Genomic DNA, 22635 nt, shown 5'->3' on the forward strand with positions numbered 1-22635 from the left:
ATTATCTGATCAAGTCCCGATTGTTTACAGACTGCCATCATATATCTGGATTGTTGCTGAGTATAGCATTAAAGAAAGCACTAGTTCTCCCACATGTAACAACATATCAGGGTGCTGTTGTATGAAGCATATTTAGCACAAATCATGACTATTGTGAGTGTATGTTCTGGTATGGGAGTCATGATTACCTTGTTTCATAACATGGCAGGCAAATGGGTAACAAACAGTGGAGATTAGTCACATCTATAGTTTGTTGTCATAGTGTGGAAGTCGTGGTAACTTAGTGATGGCAAAATTTGGTAGTCAGACTCATGTACAGTGTTAGTGATTGAGTGAGTTTACTTTTACTTCGCACTCAGCAACATTCCACCTATATGGTGGCGGTCTGTAATAGTTAAATTAAGACCAGACAATCCACTGATCAACAGCATGAGCATCGACTTATGCAGTCAAGATACGATGGCATGTTGTCAATGAATCTGACCACTCGATCCCATTAGTTGCCTCTTACGACAAACATTGGTAACATCGATTGTCTACAGAAATAGTTTCCATGGGGCCTAAGGGGTAAACAGTTCAGAAAAACGTAATTCAACAGATTACCGAAAACTGAAACTACAAAAGAAACAGCAAGATACATGTGTCTGACGAGGGGTGAACATGACTTTTCCCAGTGGTAGAGTACAGTGCTCGCAAATCATAATCTCAGACTGTATTGCTAATTGTTTTATTCTAGACTGGTTGACATTACGGAGATGCTGTAGGGTGGTTAAAACATTCACTCGTCATGCCACAGAATGGCTTTGATTCCCCACATGGGTGCAATGTGTGAAGCCCATTTCAGGACCTTGATTTTCGAAGCTCTCTTACTGCTAAGATAGAAGTAAGTTAATGTTAATCTCTGTCATTTACGACTATCTTAACGCTAAGACAGCTTCGAAAATCTAGGCTCTGGTGTCCATCTCTGTGATATTGCTGGAATATTGCAAAAAGTGGCACTCACTCACTCACTCACTCACTCACTCACTCACTCACTCACTTGGACATATTTTATCATCCCTTGTTCAGTGCCTGAAGGTATAGACTTAAAGTTTCATTAATACTCAAAGGATATTTTTTATCAAACATGCAGGAAAGTGCACTAAGAATGTTAACATTCAAAAACTCATGGTTGCACAGGTCTTGTTGGAGGAGATGGTAATAGTTGTTTAATTACAGTTTGATGGCAACCAAAAGTAGTCCCTCACTGAGACTTAATGTGCATTTTTACCAGATACCAAGTTCATCAGACTGACTTATTGCATCTGAAGCTCAAAACAGTAGGTAATAAGAAATATACAATATTAGCCTCAAAAACACAATTTTTTCAAATTAAGGTGTCAGTTGAAAAGCGTGTTATAAATTTGATTGTTAATGTATTTGTAACACTTTATTTCTCCTCTCTTGAATCAAGGAGGGTTTTAGGATTGGCCTAAGCCGGTTTATTCTGTATAAGAGATCGGCTTGAGGGCTGCTGTGCACATTGATTTTGCACTTACAACCTAAAACAAGATTAAACCAGACAGTTCTCTCCTGCTGCCTTGCAAAACTCCAGTGGACACAGCATCCATGGTAACCTTAAGTAAGGTGTTGAATTTTGTCATGGCCTCTTTTGTAAAATATTCTGCAATTAGACTGTTGATTTTGTGTCATAAATATGGGCTGAACCTGCTTTAGTTCAATCTTGATATTAATTTGATATCAAATTACAATAGACAACAGGCATAATAAACTCAAAGGGAAGACCAGCTTTACTTGATTTTCTTGGTGAGTGTTCTATAAACAAGTATGAAGATATTTTACAATATTACCTTGGTGATATAAATACAATAACATGGTTTTTAACAACATGCTTTCAGTAAGGAATGAAGAGTGAGTGAGTTTAGTTTTGTGCAATATTCACACAATATCACGGTCAAGAGAATGCCTTGACTTCTAGATCACGGGTGTTGTAGGGTGTAGTTGCAAGCCAGGACATGTGGGTGGTGGGCAGATTTATACTTCAGGCTCTTTGGCATGAAAAGAGAACACTTAAACCACATGGCTATCCCACCGTCTTTAGATGAGTGAGTTACAAACATTCCAGCAATATCACATCAAGAGACCCCAGAAATAGGCTTCATCATGTACCCATGATGGGAATTGAACTTGGGTCTTTGGCATGAAGAGCAGACACTGGTACCATTAGGCTAGGCCCCCACCCTCAGGTTTGTAGGGTGAGTGAGTTGTATATGACATTCCAGCAATATCACATCAGGGGACACCAGAAATAGGCGTCACACATGGTACATTCAGGGAATAGAACCTGGGTCTTTGACATGAAGAGCGGGACTTTAACCACAAGGCTGCCCCACCGCCCTCCAGTGTTCTGAGTTGAAGGAGTTGTACACAACTTTTCAAGCACTAGCACCAGCTTAGTCTACCTGTGTCAAATCAAGTATAAAATATACTGATATTACTCATCATGTAGACCAGGTTAGAACAGGTATTCAGTAACCTATGTTTGTCATAGGTGACTAACGGCATCAGGTCGTCAGGCCTGCAGACTTGGTTGACATGTCATCATATCCCAGTGGCATAGATCGATACAGGCTGTTGATCACTAGATTATCTGGTGTAGACTTGATTATTTATAGACTGCAGTTTTATTGCTGGAGTATTGCTGAGTGCAGCGTAAAACTAAACTCAGTCACTCATTCATATTTTTTATTTATTTCATTTTACTTTGTTTTGCCCTTTCACACCAGGTGATTGCAATCACATCAAATAATTGTGCCATTATCAGCAGAGCAAGGTGATACCAATTCTGACGAATTTGTTACTAAACCAAAAATATCTACTATAACTACTATGACGACTGAAGAAAGTCCCTGATTTTATGGTGACGTCCCCTCTACAGGATGCTCCAGACCCACCTAATACAATTTGCTGGAATTTTACACCTCATATTATCAATTTCAGCTATTGAAATATATGATATAGATTTTTCTATGGAAAATGCTCTTTCATTGATACCACTTTTAACCTCATATCTTGATGGCATGTTTAATGGAGAACCAAAGTGCACTCAGCAGTGATTTGAATCGGTTAAACAAGATGATAAATCTATTGCTGCAAGGTCCTATGGACATATCAGATATTTTCAAATATTGATACAGAATTACTCTAATCTATGGTTACAAGAAGTAAATTTTAACTTTGCCCAGTTGTTTAACGTGAAATTTGTGTCCATGGTTACCAGTGCCACCTGATCATGCTTTCATGTTTATAACAGAACAAGGAAGATGTGCACAGTTCTATTAGCTGAATTTCAAATCTGATAATATTATTTGTATGAAAGTAGATGGGTTTATTTATTACCTCTGAGCAAATGCCAAGTTTGGTATGACGTCTTTCACTATTGCAGTGGAATTATGAAAAGGTCAGGAAGATTTATATTTATCATAAGGGATTGAACCATTCTATTTCCAACTAAATTGTCAGTGTTTGGCTGACAAAAATATCTTGAATTTATGAAAGAGGCAAATGTTTTGCAGCGCGGCTATTGCGGAGTCAGTTATAAGATTAAATGTAATGTTAATAAGATTAACTGTAATGTTGGAGAGATAATTTGTCTGTTGCATTATTGTTTTAGCTGTTAAGTTGCAGTCAGAAAGGGTTTTTAATGATACAGAAATCTCTGTCCTGGCGTATGTACAGAATGGAGGCAGAAAAGAAATCCCAAACTGCAGTCCCTAGGACGTGATATTTGTTGTTCCAAATTCTTGAAAAGAAATATTAGGGTTCATTAGTGAAGTAAACTATGCCATTTGATTATTTTGCAGGACCCTCATATTACTTGCAAGGATCTTTGAAATTAATTTTTTATATCTCCTTGGTCCTTAATTTGTGGGTCAAGGTAAATCTTTAGTCAGGTCAAGTTAAGATGGACAGAGAGAAGTTGACAGATTGTATCAAGGTTTTTTTGTCATTAAGTGGATCAATAATTCTTAAAATAAATGTATAACAAAATTATGCTGGCTTCAGAAGGTACTTGGTTATAATTATTGCCTTCAGCAGTCCATGCTGTTAGTAAAGGTCACAAAATGGAATGGATGCTCAGGCCTGTGTTCTTCACTGATAGCATTTCAAGGGGCAGTGGGGTAGCCTAGTTGTCTCTAGTTGTGCTAGTTCAGATATGGGTTAAATTTCCCATATGGGTACAATGTTTGAATCCCTTTTCTAGTGATATTAATGGAACATTGCTAGAAGTGACATAAAATGATTCTCACTCACTCACTTATTCTCTGGGGTTGGGCTCAGGGTTGGGGAAGCAGACAACTTTTAAGTTTACATCCACAAGTCAGTCAGTGTTCACATTGTGCTGTTCTGCTAAAAGTGAATTAAAATTAAACTGACACACTCAGTCACAATAAAAGGTAATTGTAATCATGTTATCAACCTTGTTTGTGTGATAGACTAGTGCTGAATGTGATGTTGAACGGCATTGACTGTCTTGATGAACAAGTGCTGTCTGTTATTTGATCTTTATATGCATCCCAGGGTAACATAGGTAAAAATATATATACATTTTATATGAGAATCATGAGGTGACAGTGTTTGACCAGAAGTCATGTTGTTGTTTTTATAATTCCTTCAATCAATCACTTATTTGCCTGGCTGAGAAATATACTGCTCAAAACAGACGAAGGAGCACCCAAGGATTCACATTACTATAGATAATATACCATTTCAAATGGGAATTTGGTGGTCTTTAACTTCTATTGAATAGTGTAGCTTAAACCAAAATTCAAGTACATGTTACACTGATCAGATGTGTAACTGTGTTTTTGATTTTGCAGGTACAAAGGTTTTATGAAAGACTGCCCTGATGGAAAGCTCACCCTTGAGGTATGTCAAAGTTGAACTATATTGGCAAATACTCAGAACATACTGAAGCATATCATGCAAACAAACAAACAAACAAACATTAATAAACAAATGTATCTCCTGTTGTCAAACCAACTTATTTCACTAAATTTCCTTGTGACCTTGAAAATACTGTAACATCTGAAAATTGTCTTTTGGGGCAAAAAAGTAAACCTACCATTGATTAGCTACTGATTAAAGGTATGGTATCAAATGTATATGCTGTACGTAGTATAAAGTACATACAATGTACTAGCATCAGTGTAACAGAGGCTTCACTCTTACAAACAGTACACAGTAACTAAGGAGCAACAACCAACTATTGGAATTAATATTCCATGTGTGCATTTGACTGCTTAATTACTAATGTGTCGTAAGTGACACACATCATTAAATATTTCTTTTCCTTGAAGTGTGTCATAAGTAATACATGTCTTTGAGGATCTCTGTTACTTGGAGTGTGTCATTAGTGACATATCCTTAAAAATCTTAATTACTTGAATTGTGTCATTTGGGACTCATCATTGAAGATCTGTTACTTGCAGTCTGTCACTAGCTAGTGGTGTAATTGCATTCATGTTTCATTAGCAACATATATCATTGAAGACAAGTTTCACCTGCAATGGTTCTGTAACGGCAGCTGCAATATAAGGCATGTGTCACTGGTCATAGGTGTCAATGGAGATGCATTGGTGGGAGACATTTCATTGGTGACAGGCTTGATGTGTCCATGAAGTCTAGACATGTCTAGAAAGTAAGCAGAGATTCAAGTGCATGATCATAGGATCCTTGCATGCCCAAAGGATGAAACTCTGAACAGTAAACTGTGGCACCTTATATTACTTTAAGATAATGTTGTTAGAGAATAATGTGATATTTTATTAAATGTGATCAGGTCAGACATCAGATTTTTGCCACTACTATTTTTGCTTTCAACGTTTGATCTTTCCTGATGCCTTGGAAAGTTTCAGGTCAAGGGAATTGGTCAAACTCACTAAGTTTGTCTGCATGGTTTCGAGTATACTGATTCATAAGTACTTTTTACACAATTAGTGCCTGATCCTAAGAGTGCCCCACCAGAGACATCCGTATGTGACCCAGATTATATTTTGAAAACTGGGAATTTCTAGCAAATTCACAAGATAAGAGCATAAGGAATACGCCATTTGAAAAGAAATTCTAAACATGCCTAAAAGCCTTTAATGTGATTTAGCAGGAACTCCTCTAACCTTCGCTGTAGATTACATCGTCATAATGGTCGGTGTTCTGCCTGCGTGACTTGTTTTGCACCCGTCTCCCAGCAGTTACACAAGCCAGCTGGTGCACCTCTGCTCCCACCAGTGCCGCTACCAGTGCTGCTACCAGGCCTGCCAAAACCATGACGATCCCACTGATTCATTAACTAGATAGCCGTCTGTTTCCCCATCTTGGACTCACGGTGCTTCATAACACAAGTGTTCTTGTATGTCTTACAAGTTGGTGATCTTAAAAGAAAACTGCAATCTTGCTACGCTTCTTAAGGGGAACGTTACTTTTCTGAAAGGAAAAATGCAATTTGGTTATGGTATGAAATAATGCAGTCCCCTTATTTCTCGTAAAGGAGTACTACAATGTTGGGACTTCTCTTAAAGGGACACTACAATCCTGGTACTCCTCTTAAAGGGTTCCTGCAATCCAGTTACTTTTCTGAAAGGAACACTGCTGTCCAGTACACAATTCTGTTGCTGTCTTAAAGAAATACTGACATCTTAATTACTTTTAATAAAGGAATACTGCCATCCTGATATTTCTCTCTAATTGACATGGTTACTTCTCTGAGAGGAATACTGTCATCGTACTACTTCCTGTAAAAATACTGAGATATAGTCATCTTGCCACTTCTCATTAGGGAATACTGATATTTTACAACAACTCTTCAATGAATATTGTCATTGTACCTCTTCTCTTAAAGGAATCTTGCCATCATACCACTTCTCTTAAAGGAATATTACCATTCTGGCAGTTCTCTTAAAGGAATTCTGCCATCATACAATTTCTCGTAAAGGAATACAGACACCTTAATGCTTCTCATAAAGGAATATTGCTATTAGACCACTTCCCTTAAAGGAATACTCCCATCCTAACACTTTTCTTAGAGGAATATCATTCCATTATACCATTTTCAAACCACTTTTCTTAAAGAAATACTGCCATCCTAAAAGAAATATTGCCATCAACACCTTCTTAAAGGAATTCCACCATCATACCACTTCTCTCAAAGGACCACTGATGTGGAGCTATGAGTGTTTCTTGTCAGTGGTCTAATTATGATAACAAGCTGCAAGTCAGTCAGCACCTGCTCCCTCGACCATGACATACACAGGGACTGGGCTACGGTCCACATCGGCAGAATTTCTTCACCTTAAACAATGAGAAAGGTATATGAACTTTACATGCTGATATTTGAAATTGTCCCCGTTATTCCTTGACTGATTGTAATAAAGTATCCCGGGGGTGTAGTTTTTTTTCTGATGGTATAGTGATTGATCCAATTTGATCCTGATTTGATTTAACTATGTCATGTTTTGTTTAAGTCCAATAGATTGCTCAACTTTCGTAGCAAAACTCATTTGTAATTTTCAGTAGCTACACCCCTGGTCTGTTGTCTATGATAATAAAAGCCACATATGATTTATTTGAATCCATAAACTACTAACAATGACTTTGCCATTGGTAGAAAAATCTGAAAATCTGTTCTTAGGTGAAAACATGTTTACCTATTTACCCAAATGCACAGCAAATGCTTATATTGTATTTCATATGTAAGCAATAAAGTTCCATTGGTATCCCCGAAACATTTTCAGCCCATAAGTGTTTTCAGACCGCATGCAATACAGCGATTTCGTCTCCCTTGCTGTAACCTGCGTTTGGTGGTATAAACCTACTTATTTGTCATCATTCACTTGAGTGAGTGAGTGAGTGAGTGAGTGAGTGAGTGAGTGAGTTGAGTTTTATGCCGCACTCAGAAATAATCCAGCTATATGGCAGCGGTCTATAAATAATTGAGTCTGGACCAGACAATCCAGTGATCAACAACAAGAGCATCTATGGGAACCGATGACATGTGTCAACCAAGTCAGCGAGCCTGACCACCCGATCCCGTTAGTCGCCCCTTACGACAAGCATAGTTGCCTTTTATGGCAAGCATAGGTTGCAAAAGGCCTATTCAACCGCGGTACCTTCACGGGTACATTCACTTGATGGTTAGTTAATGAATTTATAACAGGTATAATTAGTGGTAACACCACTCAGATTACTCGACAAAGGTTCCCTTTTGGCATTTCTCCTGTCCGGAGTATATAGTCAACATTATAACTAAAGGTCTGAACTGGCAAATATATTGGATGTTTTGTAATATGTGCATGTAAGCGATGCAAGGGGGTTTATCAGCGAAGTTTCAAAAATAAACATCTGTTAAAGGATTAACTGATAACACACTGATTGTGTAATTACTTTTATCTTCAACAGCAGATTTGTGAAAAGGCAGTGCTTATGTGTGTAGATTTACTAATCTATTCTGACTACACCCTGTTGTGAAGTGTGAGTGCAAAAACAACAGCCTTCTTCCATTAAAGAATTAACTGCCAATATGTTGATTGATTGCTTATTATTGGCTTACTAAATTACTTAGAATGGTGGACATCGTACAGTTAGTTGCCTGGTGTGTTATCTTGGGTGACCAGTGAGACTATACTCTAATGTGAAAAACCTGAGATGATGTATCAACTTTTCACATGTTATTTTGACTGTTGAAAGACACATGACATAGAGCAGGATTATTTACCAGCTGCAGATGAATGGTATATTGTTCTTTTATGTGATGGCTACATTGTTGGTATAACTTTAGTCTGTTTTAAATTTAATATTTGCATTATGTTTTAATGTATTTGTTGTAGCATTCAGCAGAATCTGTGTTACAGACAACATACACTATGATGCATAGCTCACAGATATACTGATGAACATAACTTGTATGGGTGTTTACACATGTATTGAATTCAAGACTGGTTGCGCTGTTCATATCTCAGTCACAAAACATGGCCAGTGTGTTGGTGCATGGTCCTGTGCAAAGAGCAGATGTTACAAATCAGTAGAAGTTGAATAACATTGATAGCCATGACAATGACTATACACAAAGTATTTAGATAGGTGATGTTGTTTGACTCCTGAGAATTTCTAGGACTTCATTCCCGCCCCATAATGTAGGACATGTAACACAAGTGGTCTCACTTCAGGCAGGTGACTTTACAATTGCCTCAGTTTACCTGGCAGTGAATGGGTACCTGGTGGGATGAGGTTACCATATGACTGATGACCTAACCTTCAGTTGCAGTGCACACTGATCCATTGTTTTTTGAGCATACACCTTGTATATGGAAGTTTGTGGGCATAACCTGGAACATTAACCATTAGGCTATAACAACTGGGAGAATTTTCTGTACATTTACAAATGGAAATTGCCACATACACAGTGTGTTTTCCAGAAATTAGTTAATACAGGAAGTTCAATTAAAACCTACCAGGTTGGCTGACTTTCCCCCTAGATTGCAGCTGTGTAGACAATTACATTTGATTATTTTCTACAAATAAAAACAGATTTCCGCCACCATTTAACACTAGAAATATCTAGTAGTTAGTTAGGTATGGAATTTTGTTCTGTTACAACATAGTTATATATGTCTGCCTGAGCTAGGCACAGTAATATATATTATTATCTAGGAAATTTGGTCATAACAAGCTTTAAGCCCTTTGCTTTTTGTGCTGCTTTGCAAACCTGACTGTGCCTATAGTATTCTTCTTTTATTCTCCAATGTACATTATCATTTTACCATGTTTTTCTGAGTTGTGTAATTTGAACAGTATGTTATACACAACAGACTGAACCCATGAGCGGTGACGTGTGTGTTATACTCGAGCAACTATGATAATAACAGGCCCCTTCACTTTCGCTACTGGCCACAGGCCAAAGGTCTAGAAGAAAGTAAAGCCCAGTTACTTTGGTTTGACATGTCTTATCACCAGGTGATTCTTGTGTGTGTCAAGGTGGTCTGTTAGATGCTACCACCCACCAAACTCTGTAGCCACCCCAGGATATTTCTGGGATTTTGAACTTGGACCAAGGAATTAGCTGGAAGGCAATCAATGTTTCTGTTAATATCAAGAGAATTTAAAACTTTTAAGTTCTGACGGAAGTTGAACACTGAAGTTTAACAGTACTTTAATTGGAGCATTGTAAAATTCAACAATAGAGCATCATCCTCTTGTTAATCAGTCATACAGACCCTGAAACATTAATAGCTAAAATGTTCGTGAAGTTTATCTTGTTTGGCAAGATCAGTTTTTCTCAAAAATAAAAGATTCTTGGCTCGTTTTATTATATTTCATTGAAATAATTTGAAAACTGTTTCTTAAAACTTTTCAGGGACTAGATGTTAGTCTACCCTCTTGTCATGAACATTAGGTTACATTAGACAAACACGTTTCTTTTGTTTTCATTATTTGACTTTGTTTGATCTAGACTTACCAAGGCATATCAAGTACTAAGTATATTTTTTCAAAAATATTTATTTATTTATTTGTTTGTTTGTTTGTTTGTTTGTTTGTTTGTTTGTTTGTTTTATTTGTTTGTTTGTTTGACAGTTAAGCCACAGAAGTAAGTTCAGATCAGGCAGGACCCAGGTTCACAAGAAATTTAGTGCTCTGAATGCTTTAATACCTTTACTTCAACAGTCTTATGACTGCTTTGGGTCCTTGACCAACAATGCAATGAGTTTTTCAGTATGATTTGGGATGTTTGAATTCCAATTTGGGGAATCTCCTTGACAGTTGCTGCAGACTTGGGGTGAGGATATCTGCCTCCAGCAGGCCCAGATACCCTGTCAGCCGTCTGTCTGGAGCAACTCCTTTGGGCTGTAACACTTGGTGGCGGTGTAAGACTACTTTGACATGTAGCTGCCTTACGTGCAGTGTCAGTGCCTGTTTTAACAAGTGAAAATGCTTGATTACCTAGTCAGTGGTAATTGTTGTGATTGACCAGGATTATGATCATGTACATGTGGTGGTGTTCAAGCCCAAAGTCTTAGTTGAAATGGTGTCTGTATTTGATGAATTGGTCTACATTCAAGGTTACCTGAATTGGTCATAAGCCTATAGCAGAACATGACACAATAATTTCCATTTAGCCAAATACAGGAACCAACCTGGAACTGATTTGACAATGTCCTTACCGCCCAATTGAATACAGGAATTGAGCTGACAATTTCCTTACCATCCATTCAAATACAGGAAATGAACTGACAATTTCCTTACCATCCATTCAAATACAGGAATTGAGCTGACAATTTCCTTACCATCCATTCAAATACAGGAAATGAACTGACAATTTCCTTACCATCCATTCAAATACAGGAAATGAACTGACAATTTCCTTACCATCCAATCAAATACAGGAAATGAACTGACAATTTCCTTACCATCCAATCAAATACAAGAAAATAACTGACAATTTCCTTACCACCCAATCAGTGCCATAGTGCCATAGTCACTTCACTCTATTCCTGGTTTCTGAATCAGTCAACCATCTAAGAAATGAATGGTTATGACTGTACCCATTCACACATAGTTCTGAGCCCCCCATTCCACAGAGCAATCATAGCACTATGACAGTTGTAAGTCTATGTTAGAGTATGGGAGTTATGATCATCTTAGTAGAACAGTCGCTTTGTAAAATGGGACCCTGTCTTAAGTAATAGCTCTATAATTGTTTTGCCAAAGAATTACATAACACTGTGAAGGAAACTGCTTGTTTAAAGGGACACTGATACGGAGCGAATAATGTTTCTTGCCAACGGTCTAGTTACGAAACCAAACTGCAAATTGGTTAGCGCCCGTTCCCTCTACCGTGACGGACTAAGGGGCTCGGCTCCTGTCCATATTAGCAGAATTTCTTCACCTAAACAGTCAGGGTAAGATTCTCTATGGATAACAACTTCTTTATTACATATGATGCAATGTTTCGGTATGGATCCTTATACCGTTGTCAAGCAAGAGTGGAGTAATACATCACAGAACAGACTTATATATATTACTTCACTCTTGCTTGACAACGGTATAAGGATCCATACCAAAACGTTGCATCATATGTAATAAAGAAGTTGTTATCCATAGAGAATCTTACCCTTTTATCACTTACCAGCTTCTAATAATGCCAATCAAACAAATCGTGTAGATGTACTAATCTACACTGACTACACCCGGTGGTAACGTAAAAACAACATCCTCCTTTCAAAGAATTAACCACCATTACGTTGATTGATTGACTGATTGCTCATTATTGGTTAAATAAATTACTTAGAATGCAATTAGTTGCCAGGTGTGCTATCTTGGGTGACCAATGAGAGGTTTATCAGGTTTTCACCAGTTTGAAAGACGTGAAACGATGTGTTACCTTGTCACAAATTTGACTGTTGTAAGAAACGCGACTCAGAGCAGGATTATTTACCAGCTTCAGATGAATGGAATATCGTTCTTTTATGTGGATATTGATGGATACATTCCTGAACAAGGTAGTAACCTGACATTGTTGCCATAAAATTAGTCTGTTTTACATTCATTGTTTGCATTTTGTTTTAATTTATTTGTTGTAGCCTTCAGCAGAATCTATATGACAGAAAACACACACTAGATGTGTGCAATGTGTGTGAAATAGGATCAACATTGGCAGTCTGTACAATGTTTAAATTTTACAGTCATGTTAGAAATTTACTATAAGCATAAGCAGACCGTGTGTTCTTTTATTAATTTTCAAAGTCATACAAATATGACAATAAACTTGTTAGGGTTATGAGACAAAATATGGAGACGTACATTGGCTTTGTCATTTTTCCGTCCTAATAGTTTTTTCCATTTCTACCACTGGCAGATCCTTCAAAGTGATTCATTTGTTTTCATAATACATTTATAATGAAGTGAAAATGACTTCACCTTAGCTGATCTGTCTATAATTAAACTCTCAATTGCGCATATGGACTGCGCAGCAGAGGTCACGAACCAGTCATGGATTGTGGGATATCATCCGGGTACTCATGGGAGAAAAACAATAACAAAAGTTTACACCTGTCCACGGAAGTTGCTCCGCATCAGTGCCAATTTAATCGAAGAAGCATCAGAATAATTGGGAGAGTGAAAAATATAGAAATGTGAAAGCTGGCAAGGTCACGAGTGAGTGAGTGAGTGAGTGAGTGAGTGAGTGAGTGAGTGAGTGAGTGAGTGAGTGAGTGAGTGAGTGAGTGAGTGAGTGAGTGAGTGAGTGAGTGAGTGTTACACCACTTTTGGCAATATTCCAGAAATATCACTGACAGGGACAACAAGAATGGGCTTCACCCTCTGTATCCTTGATGGAGTGTGATGAGTGAATGCTTTAACCACTTTAGGCCCATGAATGTAGAGTAATTCGATCTTCTAGAGTGGCAAGTCTATGTGAGTAGACAGTACTGTTTATTAGGCAAGTCTTTCACAAATCCTTTTTAGAAATTAAGGATTTCAACTATTAATTATTTCTTTAGAAACTTGTGCCAGTCTATGCACTTTCATACTCACTGAGATGCTGAATATGGTGAAAAAAAATCAGTATTCTAATTGTCATGATGCTTTTGACATGTTCAAAACTTCTTTTCCTAAAAATCTTCAAGAAGTGTTTTTTCTAACCAAAGTGGGATAAAAAGGATAAATGGATATTTTTATTGTCGTGGGTCCTGGCCGCTGAGATTAGTAGAGGCTTCACTTTTTGGAACTTTTGGAAGTCGGTCAAGATATTGTATTTGTCAGCCCCATGAAACAATGTTATTTTTTTATATTAAAAAAATAAATGAATCTCTCTTGGCAGCTGAATTTGCATCCCTTCAGTTCCTGCATATTGTGTAATTTAATGTCATGCATAATCAAGGGAACTCAATTTGTTGATTACCTGTATGCAAAAGTTTTGTATAATCCCTTGAATGGGCAAGACCTCAGCTCCACCCCATATTCTCCATTTCCACTTCCAAAGACCACTAACCACCCTCCATCAATGCAGCCTCAGTGCAAATCAAATCTCCAGAAACCCTCTCTATTGACATCAGCCCAACTGCTCTCTGCCTCTCCCATGAATGCCACACCCTTTCTGTGGACAAACCCCCACACTTCTCCAGTGCATGTATGGAGGATATTGAGGGAAGGGAATTCAAATGTCTTCCTCTCCAAGAAGGGTGTCAATTTCACTTCTTCTTAAGACATGTTGCAATGGGAGACATTGATGTTCCAAGGTTATCAGTATTTGGTAAAGGTGAATATAAACTTGCCATAATGTAGCAATCTTATATCTGGCGGAGAAATAAAATTCTCATAAGATGTGGTGCTTCAACAAACTTTTGTGTCAGTATTTGATGTTTTGATGGGAATTTTATTTCTCTAGATGTTAAAATGAAGGATTTAGAGGAAATGCCTTTTAAGCTGTGACAATCTTTACTTTCAAATATTGAAATGGGATGATTGATTTCACATGATATCTAATCAAAAGGTTGTTCATGATTCCCCAAAATGATTGGATTTGATATAAAATTGTCATTCCTTTGAATGTAAGTGTCAAGCTACTAATGTAGAAAACATTGCACTTTCAACAGAACAGAGTCTGCATTTATATATTTGTGTGTTTTTTGTTAGTACCTGAGGGAAGATAAGAGGTCTGTAAGTGGGTGACCGTTTTGGGCAAGCTTGACTCCTGGATGACTGGATCCTCCTCAACAGGACTGAACATTTGACCCATGTTGAGAATATGCCACACAGTGACATTGATGCAATGTCTGCATTTGGAATTTAGAAAAAGAAAATGTTCCCAATAAATTTCATAGTGGTTTCTTGTGGTGATTGTGTAGACAAACATTTGTGTTTAGGCGGGATGGGTAACCTGAATACCAAGGATGGGCGGGCAATGTGTGGGACTCGGGATGAAGATCATGTGACTAATAGATTAATTAATTTAATATTTTATTATTTCATGATTAAAAGCTTCTATTGGCTTTGAAGATTTAACATAATTGCCATCACTTCATTTGAATATAACATATCGTCAAGATATTGATAAGTGTGAAAGTTTCAGCCTCTCACCAGAAGAATGTATTTCCATTTCTTACAAATTTGATATCAGGAATTAACTTAATGGGTTAACAGGTAGGGTGTGGTGAAAGGGAATGGGGTACCTGGGTAGAAACTTTGGACCTGTCCTATGACTTATTTATGCCAGTCATTTCTCAAGTTTTGATGTTTGTGTTCTAACACAGTTAATTCATTAATTAACTTTTTTTATTTTAACATCTTTCATTTTAGCACTGACATTATCAGATACATAGAAGGAAGGATGACAATATATTGATGAACGACTTCTTCAAAACAGGTGCTCTCACTTTGATAACTAGGAATGCCATGGTATGTCAATACACTGGTGAATCAATACTCTAAGACAATGCAATTATCGATTCATTCAAAACAAAAGTTTAGAAAGTATCTGTTTAAGTATGTTTATATATCATTTACATTTTGCAATTGTATCATGTTTTATGTGAGTTATGAATGATTATTTTTCATGCACAAAGATGGGAAATTAGAACATTTCAGAAAAATAAATGTAGATCTTTTCATAGAAAATTATAAAATATGAAATACTAATGGTCAAAAGATCACTACATTCATGCAGTAATGCAGTGAAATTAAGTATTGTGAGATGTATGGAATCGTGACATGGGTATCATTATACATATCAATTTATGAAACTTACGCATAGTGACATCCCTCGTAATAACATGTTTATCCACACACTGTCATCCTTATTGATCCATCGTCTAAATGCCTCTCAAATCAGGACATAAAAAAGTTCTAACAGTGTGTTAAATGGGATGATAAACATCCTGTATATGGAATAAACATTGATTTTAGTGGCTCTTTGAGAGCCTCATGGTGTGTATTCAAAATGCAGTATATTTACTGTCCACAAACACACAAGCATGATAACCTTTTTATCATATGATGTTGTTTTAAGTGATGTCTGTTCTCCGGTCCTACATGTGAATACATTGTTAGAATTGACCTTCACCTACCCATGATTGTTGTAAAAGGAATGGACCAGTGGAATCAGATGGTTAAGCTGACTGACTTGAGGGACACGTCATTGTATCCCAGTTGTGTAGACTATGTAGATGTTCATGCTGCTGATCACTGGATCGTCTGTTTCACACTCAATCATTTACAAACTGCCAATATTTAGCTGGAATATTGCAGAGTACAGCGTTAAACAAGAAACCATCCAGCCAGTCATTCGTTATAACACAGTGAAGAGGAAGTTCTTTGTTTCTGTGTCTTTGTTTCAGTAAATCCTGGTTACAGTCATGCCCTGTTTATCCAAACCTCGGATATCCAGAAAACTTGCCTTCTGAAAGAAAATTCTTTAAAATGAACTCACAAGGTTGTAAAATTACTCACCTATCCAGAAATCTGGTTTCCATAACCGTACGGTCATTTTCACATACAAAACACTAAATTATGTGCATTTTTTGGCTGTATATCCGGATGGCTGGGCACCTGTATGTTTACACACACGATTTCCGAGGGCCTTGCATGCCGTAACATGAAAGAAGTCGACAGTCTTTGAAGCATGAGAACTACCTCTGAGTAGCAAGGTGACACTGAGTTAATTTTGAGGCGTGTCAATTTGTGGGTCACTATAATTAATTAATCCGGATGATCAAGCAAGCTTGGACAGCTGTGAGAGAAAAGACAATTGCTAGCTGCTTTCGTCATGTTGATATTATTCAATCAAATGAGGACCCACAAGAAGACATGACCTAGTCGGAACTTTGTGATGCACTACGATCTTATGCACAAGTCGCAACTTAGAACTATTACTGCTGATGATCTTATGAATGTTGACAGTGACAAACTGACCGGCAAAAGTCCTCTTGCTTTTCTACACAACCAGTGCAAAAAGCTATGACTGATTTCTTCAAGAGAGCATAACTGCATGAGCAGGTATGAGACATTTTATGTATGCACTGATGTTTGTTTATGTGTAATCAATAAACATTATATCTGATGCCTACTATGTTCATTTCTTTGTATGTTTCTTTGTACATATCGCCTGTGATTCAGATATCCGAAAATTCGCTTATCTGGACAGTTTCAATAAAAACACAAGAGTTCGGATAAACGGGGCACGTCTGTACTAGTAATTAATTGTTGGTGTCCTCTGCTTGATATTGATGCAGAACAGTTAAAAGTGGGGCAAATCCCTTCTGATCCACAGAAAAGACACTGAGCAAGAATCCAAAGAATCTGCCTGAAGGTTACCTCTGTCAGACCATGTCTCTGGTTTATTTCCATCACAGCATGCCCTAAATGACCTGCAGATTTATCTCCTTCCATCCCTCAATCCCTATTTAGTATGCTCCATAATAAAGGCTGGAAGATTTGATCTGGCAATTTTGGGGAGGATGGGCAATAAATTCTCCTTGTTGATTTGTTATGTTATGGTAACAGCCCCTTAAGCCTCAGGAGAGCATGGACACCTTATACCCTTTACTGGAACTGCATTGAGGGGCTTTGGTTGTTAGCGACACAGGTGGTCAGTGTCTGAGGACCGGAAATTTGCAGTGCAGAGTTAGGTCCCTTAGGCATGCTGGGCTCCTCTGGTTGTTGGTTGGTTATCCCTGACTATGGTAAACTGAACCCACTTGTGACCTCATACTAATTTCCTTACATTTTAGACTCATGCTTGTGACAAGACGTGGCTAATGGGATCGGGTGGTCAGGCTCGCTGACTTGTGTCATTGTATCCCATCTGTACAGATTGATGCTCATGCTGTTGATCACTGGATGTGCAATTATTTACAGTATTCACTCTTGCTTGACAACGGTATAAGGATCCATACCGAAACGCCGCATTATATGCAATAAAGAAGTTGTTATCCATAAAGAATCTTACCCTCTTATAATTATTTACAGATTGGAATTTTGCTAATCATCACAACAAACCACTTATTTTCATCAGAGCGTTGGCTTAGTCTTGTCGTTAAAGCATATGCTCATCACCCAAACGACAGGAGTTTGAATCTCCTCATAGGTGCAATATGTGCATGAAACCATATTCAGTCATAGTTATCATCAGAGACACTATCCAAAGTAAGGTGAAACTGCCATCCATATCACCCCAAAAAAGTTCAGTATGTTCAGTTACAATTAAAGAAACATGCTGAAACTTGTCCTTGATTGGTCATATCACTGGACCAGACTGAAATTTAAGGGGTGATACACAGGTGGAAGTCTTTCTACAGAAAGGGTTGGGTGGAAGGGAAACAATGTGCTTGAGGGAAACCAACTGTCCTTAGACACTTGAAATGTTCCACTGTCCAAACCCATCAAGCAGCGTATGGGGTTTGATCACTCTCCCTCATGGAAGGACTTTTGCCCATATCCCCTCTTTTTGTTATCTATATTAATCATTGTTAAAATTAAGAGGATGCGGGTGGAAGTCTTTCCATGAGGGGGAGTGATCAAACCTTTACCCTTTCTGCAATGCAAATCCCAAGTGAAACAAGTGTAGATTTTCTTGAGTTCAAGATCTCTGAGCTTACTAGGAGTCCTTTACTATGTACATGAATATAGTTTTAAGCGAACCAGTCACATAGCTTTTGCTTCTGTTTTGCTCTTGTGACCATTGGTGTCTGTTTTGGCAGATTGTTGGCTCTAGGGTTTTTGGGTGTTGAGTTTTTGCATGTGTTGCGTAAGGTCCTACTGGTTTGTGACTGTATCAGAGGGTTTAACACATATGGAACACTCGGATTGAAATTTAAGGGGATAGGTCTTACTTCATAATCAGTATGTATAAGAAACTGTTGAAATCTTCAGATGAGTTAAAACGATTTGGCTTCATGACATTGAGACTTTTATGGCATTATTCCACAACACTGGAGACAAATAATAATTTTATAGAATTTATGCACCCGGGCACATTTAGAAAGAACTATTTTCATATTTAAAAATATTTTAAGGTTAATCTTTTGTAGAAATAATTTGTCTTGATAACATGGATCCTGCAATATTCCAAAACATTATAGACAATTATTAAGTAAAATATTTTGAATATGATGATACTGAGCATATTTACAAACAAACACAAACATATATTCCTTCTGTTATTTTAAACTTTTTTTTCAACTCATCTCTTGTAAGATTAATTTGCTTGGCCTTAGTATTTATGCAATTTTTAGTTGGAAACAGTCATTTATGCAATTTTTAATTGGAAACAGTCATTTATGCAATTTTTAGTTGGAAACAGTCATGTATGCAATTTTTAGTTGGAAACAGTCATGTATGCAATTTTTAGTTGGAAACAGTCATTTATGCAATTTTTAGTTGGAAACAGTCACATAGTGTAAAGCAATATGTATCATATATCGTGACTTCTGTCTATTATTCCAACTATTATGTTAAAGCATCATCATTCAGCTTGTAGTATGTGCTTTGTTTCCTGCAGACTTGTCGTATATAGAGTGATTAGAGGCTGTGATTAGCTGCTTCAAAACTTGTAATGACCAGAAGCTGAAATTGATTACTGCCAGAAAAGAATCTTGCCAATCAAATGTGAAACTCAATTACTGTGTGTAAGCATCACAAGTCGTTTGTATGAAAGTAACATGGAATTTCTCTTTGCAAAAGTAATAAAGTTCCTGTCTTGATGTTTAAATATAGGTTTGGAGCATGGAGATTGGAGGATGGAGTGTGTTACATTCCCTGCCATATTGATTTTGTTTGTAGTTCACAGTCACCCACTTTTCCGTGACAGTTTTGAGGAAAATAAGAAGGATCTCATTGTGCAAAGTTTATGAACAATGGCAGGTTTTTGTGAGAATATTATTGTTGTACTTTCTGTTAGATGGCTTTGTGGTTATACTTGATGAATAGTTCACGGCATAGAACATCGTCTGTGATTCGAGTGAGTGAGTGAGTTTAGTTTTTTGCTACATTCAGCAATATTCCAGCTATCTGGCTTCGGTCTATACTTGATAAATAGTTCATGTCATAGAACAGCATCTGTGATTAGAGTGAGTGAGTGAGTTTAGCTCTATGCCACTCAGCAATATTTCAGCCATATGGTATTGGTCTGGAAATAGTTTGGACCAGACAGTCTAGTGATCAACAGCATGGACGTTGAGCTGTGCAACTTGGAACTGATGACATGTGTCAACCAAGGCAGCAAGGCTGACCACCTGATCGTGTTAGTCACCTCTTACAATAAGCATGGGTTGCTGAAGGCCTATAGGATTTTGATGTACAAGTCGTAAAGAATGTCATGATATGATCAAACCCTGAGTGAGTCAGTCTTAGTTCTGGAAAGGGTTGTAATGTGTAATGCGTAACCTGTGAAGGATGTCATGAAGGGATGAAACAGTGAGTCTTCATGGTTTTGAAATGGCCTTCTTCAAGCTGTGCCATTATGTTGGTGAAAAGTTACTACCCCCAATAATAAAAACAAACCTAGAATGTGAGTGGGTGTTTATGTAGTACAGCGAGTCTTTACACACTATCTATAAAGAGCATCAGGAAGCTGATGAAATATTCTTAAAGGACATCATCCATTTACTGCACCAAAGAATCATGTTATCTATATTTTGATGAATCATGGTTGAGTGAATGACTGTAGATAAGTTAGTGAGTGAGGCTTATCTGGTTGAAAGGGTCTTTATGTAGAAGAATACCACAAAGTCGACATGCTGATAAAATTTTATGACTTTGTTTTTGAAAGGGCCTCCATTTACAAATGATATTAGTATAAGTCAATGTGCTGATGAAAAGTAGAGAGTATGTGAACGGGTTAATGGTTTGATGTGTAGAAGTGAGTGAGTGAGTTTAGTTTTATGTTGCTTTTAGTAATGTTCCAGCAATATCATGATGGCAGACACCAGAAATGGATTTCCTACACCTGTACTCAAGTGGGAATTGAACCTGGGTCTTCGGCTTGATGAGTGAACGGTTAAACCACTAAGCTTCTCCATGACCCCTGGAGGGTTTGTCAATGACTTGGGCTAATGCTTGAAAGGGTCTTCAGATACAAGCTGTGACTGGCTTGTGAATATTCATGAGGTCATTTTTGTAAATATATCACACTCTTCAACTTGTTAAACTATAATACACTTCTAAATCGTGCAAGATTATGGCCTGATCATGTTAGTAGCCAAGTGATGAAACCTGTGTCATATCTTATTTTCGTCTATTTTTGTAAGCTATTGCTTAGTTCCTACATTCAAATTTTGGGCTAGGGAATTATTTTGTGGCTAGTGACTTCCAGGAATAGTGAGGCTGACTGGCTAGCAAAATGTAGAAACTATTTTGCACTCAATGTGAGGAACATCTGAAAGTCAGTATTTTTATGAAACATCGTGAGTGAGTGTTTAATGCCCCCACCAGCAATGTTTCAAATTTATGATGACAGCCTGTACCCAGGCACCATTCAGTCAAAGCAATTTTCACTATTACCCATTACCATGATTGCCATATTATTATCTAATGCAAAACAGCCCAAACTCTCTGTGGCTAAATCAAATATTTAAAGTCTGCCAACTTATAATGTGGTTGAAGATGGGCTCTAATTTAAACAACATTTAATTGATCACAAAGTACAGAGAAATGAGTGTTTTTTCTCATTATTATTGGTGAAAGATTGTTTTCAATCACGGTGAGACTAAAACAAAGGGAGACAACCCTGCACAGCTGATACCAAGACAAGAATATGAAGAAAATGTTATGCATTAGTTAGATCAAGCTTAATTTTATGAACTTACTGCTGTGGATGAAACAGTTTAGTTTATAAAAAGATGCATATTTTTTCTTCAAAATGTTTTTCTTATTGGGGATATGCAGGATGAAATGGCTTATTTTCAAATAAAGATTTAATCCTTATTGATTATGATTCATAAAAACCTTCTGATACAATGGACTCAGCATTTTGTAAAGAATTCTAATGATTATGGAAGGGGTTTTGTTGCTTTTATTTGATCGTTGTTATTTTCCCATGAATTACTCGATGGAGGACATAGGATTAGATGTTATTGATTTTAGATCAAGTTGTTTCCTTCTTCTGAGTCTAACCAGAGAGTTTATGATTGTCACACAGCTCATTTGGCCAGCCTATCTTTGACATGGTTATAGTAATTAAGTACTCAAAGATGGTTACTGGTTCACGATCAGAAAATCTCTGCCAACAGATATGAACATTATTTTTGGAATATGCGATAACATTCTGAAGGGAAAATGATTTATCTGGACATGGAAACATATAGTTTGCTAATGACCTTCAGACTGCAAGAAGTTACAGATTATCGGTGAACTAATTTTGTCTGAGATAGAGACTTTCATAAATGTTTCATGAGTGATAGATAATCCATAAACACGAGGTGTAAAAAAAAATTAGCCTTTCTTGATCTTGAGGCAGTGTCAACTCCATCAATCTGTTGCTGGGAGAATGTCGTGTGAAACAGTCTATGATGTCATAAGTGTCATGAATGGTGGATGAGGTCTTCAACAGTGTTAATGTTCTCGGAGGGAACTAACCAATCAGTACCAAAC

At 37.3% G+C, this 22635-nt stretch overlaps 1 protein-coding gene across 2 annotated transcripts in view; it reads left to right on the plus strand.

The window, feature by feature from the left end:
• LOC137273631 (neuronal calcium sensor 1) overlaps window positions 1–22635 on the plus strand; it is a 95460-nt gene that overhangs the window by 32368 nt on the left and 40457 nt on the right. For both annotated transcript variants that reach the window (XR_010956144.1, XM_067806398.1), the window contains exon 3: window positions 4881–4929. Coding sequence is in view for 1 of the 2 variants with exons in the window: in XM_067806398.1 (XP_067662499.1) it covers window positions 4881–4929 (49 nt within the window). In the remaining variant the exon portion in view is untranslated. The remainder of the gene's footprint in view (window positions 1–4880; window positions 4930–22635) is intronic.

Source organism: Haliotis asinina, chromosome 2 (genome assembly GCF_037392515.1).
Source record: "Haliotis asinina isolate JCU_RB_2024 chromosome 2, JCU_Hal_asi_v2, whole genome shotgun sequence".
Taxonomy (NCBI): domain Eukaryota; kingdom Metazoa; phylum Mollusca; class Gastropoda; order Lepetellida; family Haliotidae; genus Haliotis; species Haliotis asinina.